The sequence below is a fragment of the Aplysia californica genome, unplaced genomic scaffold (assembly GCF_000002075.1).
Source record: "Aplysia californica isolate F4 #8 unplaced genomic scaffold, AplCal3.0 scaffold00052, whole genome shotgun sequence".
Classification (NCBI taxonomy): Eukaryota; Metazoa; Mollusca; class Gastropoda; order Aplysiida; family Aplysiidae; genus Aplysia; species Aplysia californica.
This window is the reverse complement of record NW_004797322.1, coordinates 1,250,330-1,255,678: the sequence shown is the minus strand read 5'-3', so window position 1 is coordinate 1,255,678 and position 5,349 is coordinate 1,250,330. Positions and strand designations below refer to the sequence as shown.

The 5,349-nt window shown below is 40.8% G+C and overlaps 1 protein-coding gene across 1 annotated transcript in view; it reads left to right on the top strand.

The window, feature by feature from the left end:
* Positions 1–5,341, top strand: part of LOC101863328 (protein ABHD14B) — a gene marked incomplete in the record, with an annotated part of 7,891 nt that extends 2,550 nt beyond the window's left edge. Inside the window, 3 exon segments of the mRNA XM_013079446.2 lie at positions 604–769; positions 3,066–3,301; positions 3,892–5,341. Of these exon segments, the coding sequence (XP_012934900.1) occupies positions 604–769; positions 3,066–3,301; positions 3,892–4,074 (585 nt within the window).
* Positions 5,342–5,349: the final 8 nt, after the last annotated feature.

The window sequence follows — 5,349 nt, the reverse complement described above, 5'->3', positions numbered from 1 at the left end:
CCCCCCCCCCCTCTCTCTCTCTCTCTCTCTCTCTCTCTCTCTCTCTCTCTCTTTCTCTCTCTCTCTCTCTCTCTCTCTCTCTCTCTCTCTCTCTCTCTCTCACTGTCGGGGAACGAGAGTGTGTGTATTATTACATGTATGTGTTTGTGTATGTGTGGGTGGGGTGGGGGGTAGGAGGGGTCCTTTTTTGTTGTTTTGTTTTGTTTAGATATAAGCGGGAGAAGTTCAATGCAATTTTTTACTGGTCACTGTGATCCTGTGAGGTTGAAAAACTTTGCCAGAATTCAGATGGCTGGGTTCGATTCTGAAGGGCGTATGTGTGAATTAGTGAAATGATCATAATCATAATAAAAATAATATTATCCTTGCTGCGTCGAAATAACATGGGTCTTAAATTTCCCAAACTGTTTCAAAAAGGGCTTAAATCATTTATAATCACTTACAAGTGAGGATTTGATTCTATAGCGAAAACACATGGGCTACTGCTGGATTGAACATAGCAAGAACAACATTGACACTTTCTAGTGGCCATTTTGTTAAAATTGGATAGACCTGTATGAAAAACTGTTTTCACTTTGTCACTTTGTTTGTTCGTCTTTGTAGAAAGTCAAGATTTACCTTGAAGAAGTCACCCCTGCAAATGGTGCCCCTACACTTGATGTCCTGTTAGTTCACAGCGGTACATGCTCATCGGCTGACTGGGTCAAGATTCGAACCGTGTACCACCTGGCGAACTGGGGATATAGAGCGGTAGCTATAGATTTGCCAGGTGAATCAGCTTTTTTGACAAATTTAAGTCTTCTTTATTAAAGCTGTTATTTTTAGTTTGAGCACAACTTTTACGGCACTGGCAACACAAACAGGTCATATAAGTGCCGAAATTTCGAGGTGTCACTAGAGAGTAACATACAAAGAAAAGAAGGGGGAGAGATTTATACACCAGATGTTTTATAGGAAATAAAGGAGCAAGCCACACCAGAGCCCCCACCAACGTTTAAAGATTGCAATAAATAGATTTGGAAATGTACTTTATGGAGTACATGTATTTGGCTAAAATAAACTTCGACGCCCCGCCCCTCCTTCTCCCCATTCTTATAACAAGATCATCATCATCATCCAGTGCCAGATCTGCGACAGACATCGACGATCATGGTTTTCCATTCATTTCTTTGCTCGGATGCTCAAAAAAAAAAAGCTACGTTTCCCTGATCTTTTCCCGTTACCCATTTGTTTAGGTTCCCTAAGTATGTTGTTCTGGGCCTACCCCTGCCTCGCTTGCCCTCAATTTTGCCAGTGAGAGCTAGATGTTCAAGACCGTTATGTCTATTCAGGTGTCCCAAAAACTGCATTTGTTGTTTCCTGATTGTTTTTAACATTGAGCATCCCACGTGGGCTTCATCAAGCACTACCTCATTTGAGATACAAGATGACATAGTGAAAGGAAATCCAAAGATAAAAATTTGTAGCCGATTTAATGCCGTAGGACCCCTGTGTAGACAACATTACTGGTATATGCGCCGTCTGGAACTGGAACTCCGGATTCACCCCAGTCATGTGTTCGTAATCTCCAATCAACTTCAGTTTCACTAAAGGACTGTGCGTTTCACGCTGAGGCCAACGTTGGCCCATTCTTTCTTTGCCTTGCACGCTCAAACTCAAGGCCTTCCTCCAGATTCTTACTTACTTACTTACTTACTTTCTACCTATTACGCCATCTGGTGTTTAGGGCAGGAACAAAAGATCTCCAGCTCTGTCTGTTTTGGGCCATCTTGGTCAGCGTTCCCCACGAATGATTCCAGGACTTCATTTTAGACTCAACTGTGCGTCTCCAGGTCACTTTGGGTCTGCCCCTTTTGCGACGTCCTTCATGTGTCCAGCGGAGGGCAGTCTTCACAATAGAGTCTGGTTCTCTTCTCAGAACATGTCCAATCCTTTTCCATCTTCTCCTTTTTATTATGGTGGTCATGTCCTCTTGCCTACATTTACGTAACAGGTCTGCGTTGGTAATCTTGTCGGGCCAGAAGATTCTGAGGATTTGGCGTAAGCTGGTTGTATGAAAGGAAGATAGCTTGGCACGGTCATGATCAGTCATCCTCCAGCATTCAGCTCTATATAGGAGTGTGGATAGTACACAGCTGTTATACAGCTTTAGCTTGGTTTGTATACTAAACTGTCCTGATTTCCAGGTGTTGATCATGCTTCTGACTATTAGAACGTAAATTCTGATTGATAGTCGCCTATGAAAATATGAAATGGCTAATGGCAGCGTGAAAACATCTGAGAGCCTCGATTTACAGGAAAAACTATCAAACCTAAAAAAGCGAAAGGAAGTATCCGAACTTTGAAAATATGCTCACATAACCCTTTGTGACAATTCTTAACCGAATCTTTATTTTTGAAGATTTTATGGGAGCCCGTGTAAAAAATGTATACTGACCTAACAAACGGGCCGAGTTCCATTAAAATAAGAAGATGTTAAAAGCATCTTGCCCACGTGACGTCATGGCCACCCCATGTGTCCCCACACAGAGCGACGGCTTCAGACTTGTGTTGTAGGTCAAGTAAACTACCAATGGAAAGTTCAAATTTACTTTTCTTTATTTTGAATTTTGGATGTTGTCTGCTTTCCACATTGAATTTTTGAGGTTCGGTTTGGTTGGTTCAGAGTCTCCGTTATTTCAGTATTCTCTCATACTTATGTCTCCGTTTGTATTTATGTCAAGAGGTTTTAATTTAGTCATCTGCAATACACATTTATTTTCTTTTTATGTTTTTGGTCTCTAGAATATAGTATCTCCAACAGATCAAGAGTATGGTCATAATACTGTTTAATTCCAGTTTTTAATGTGGAGTAGCCTACTCACCTTTCTTTTTTTTTGTGAGTAAACGGAACGTGACCCTCTGATTAAACAGTCTTGTCTTGTTTTTGTTAACTGGTACCCCCAAAGTCCAGAAAATAAGTGTCATTATGAAGGGACAATGTACATATGAACCTAAATACATCGTTATATTATTTCGATGGGTCAGCATTTTAAAGCATAATGTTTTCTTCCATTTTTGCACAGGCAAAGGCAAAAGTCCAAGCGCTATTGACAAAAATCTTTTCGGCGACTTTGTGTCGGCTCTCGTCGACTCCCTGACGTTAAAGAATGCCGTGTTCATCACGCCCTCGTCCGGCGGGAGGTACACCCAGCCCTACCTGTTCAACAACCCGGCCACAAGTACCGAGAGGGCTGTTGGGTTTGTGCCCATAGCGCCAGCGGACACCGGTCTGTACGCCCCCAAGTTCAAGGACAGCCAGGTGAGACGCGGTCTAAAAATTAGACTACATATTGTATAATGATGGGCTTGTTTTGTTTTCGTGATAGTTTTTCCAGCGGCACTTGCGACACAGTTAAGTGATGTAAGTGCGGACGATTAGATGTGGTACTACTTGACCACCGAAATTACCTATTGTGTATACATGTACCTAAATGGACATGTATTTCCAGTAGCACATTAAAATCTACAAGGTCAAATTCATAGCATTATGAAATATTAGTGTTAATGAAGTTGTTGGTTTGGCGATTTGAAGGGGCGATTTGAAGTGACCAGCTCATTCTATCTTTTTCTATTAAATTGGTATTGTACTCATTCTTTCCTGGTGAAGTGTAACCATTATGTTGATTTCTTTAGCTCGTGCAAATGAAAAACATCATGGCTTTCTCTCCCTGTTGTTTCTGTCTGTTTCACTTGCTATTCCCTGGCACTAAAGGAATGTTATAGTGTCGATCTGCTTCTTTTTTCTCAAGCAAACAGAAACAAAGTTTTATAATATCAACCCTTTATGTACGTCTAACATTTTATCTCCATGATAATTATTTTCCCTCCTCCCCCTACTCACCATTCCAGGTTCCAACTCTCATTCTGTACGGCTCCAAGGACCCGCGAGGGCCTACATCTCAGAACGATCTCGTCGGACTGACAAACCACAAGATCGCCGTTCTCGAGGATGCAGACCACGCCTGCTACTTAGAGAAGCCAGATGAATTCCACAAAGTTTTATACAACTGGCTGAAAGACCTTAGGAAATGAACACAGATTTCAGCTCTGAATTCAAAACTCAAAATTAATCACCCCCCCAACACACAAACACAGTTTTCCCCCTTCTTCAAACATTATAGCTTATTGACACTAGATCTAGGTGACAAATATTTCCACGAGCCAATGCCAAACAATTATTGTTTGAAGGTACCGGGGTAGTGTTATCATGGAACAGTCTGATCATACTTGATTTTTACATCTTTTTTTTTTTTATTGTTTGATTTTGTTCTTTTACATAATTCCAAGGGCTGATGATCGGTTAAAGGAAGAAACAGAAATAAAGAAATTCAAAAGTGCGTTTTAGTTTTGAAATTGTCACATCTTGTACATTGATTCAATTTGGCAAACAATGGTGTAATTTAAATTAGGTTGTGACATACCATCATGTTGATACTGTACACAGGGCTCCCAAGCAAGAGCCACTCCACAGCAAGATTTTAAAATACATTCTAGATCAGGCATGGGCAAGCGCGTCTCGGGCTGGATTAAGAGATTCCGAATATCTCGCAGTAGTCGCAAGCAGTCCAGAGTGCAGTATAGATTATCCTATGATTTATTGTTTTGGTAAGTGTTTTACGGCATTTGTAACACAATACGTTCGTATAAGATTAGAGATGTTACGAGAAAGTAACAAACACAAAAGAGGAGGGGAGATAAGGGACGATTATTTGATAGGAAAGAAGGAGCAGACCACACCAGAGCACCCGCCAACCACTCACGTAGATTATCTAGGCCTGACTGCTCGCGGGCCAGAGAAGGAAAAATTTAGGTGAAATTGATTGAAATAGCCAAGCTCTCAAACGTGAAACTAGAGAGTTATTATGAGCATCATGTTTTTTCAATCAAGGGCATTCTTTTGACATAAAGTATCAGTTCTGTTGCTTCCATCTGGGCTGGAATACTATAGATAGCTAAAAATTGCACTTGAATTGCTATCAGACATAGTACACGGCCCCAGTTTGTTGATCTTTATGCGCTATATAAATAAGTAACTGTTTTCTGCTTTGATGGAACATGTACTCCTTAATTCAGAATCTTGAGAGTTGCTGTTGAGAAAAGTTCAGTGGAATAATGTAAGTACGCCGGGGTTTTTTCACGAACGTTTTGAATTCACAATTTGATTTCCTTAGGGTCATTTATTCCAATACTGTTGGCCTCGCACTTCATTTAACATTTTGATAACGACTTGAATTTGCGAATTTCTTTTAACATCGCGAAATTGCGAATTCAAGTCATCCACGAAAGAACAACCCCCCACCCCCCAAC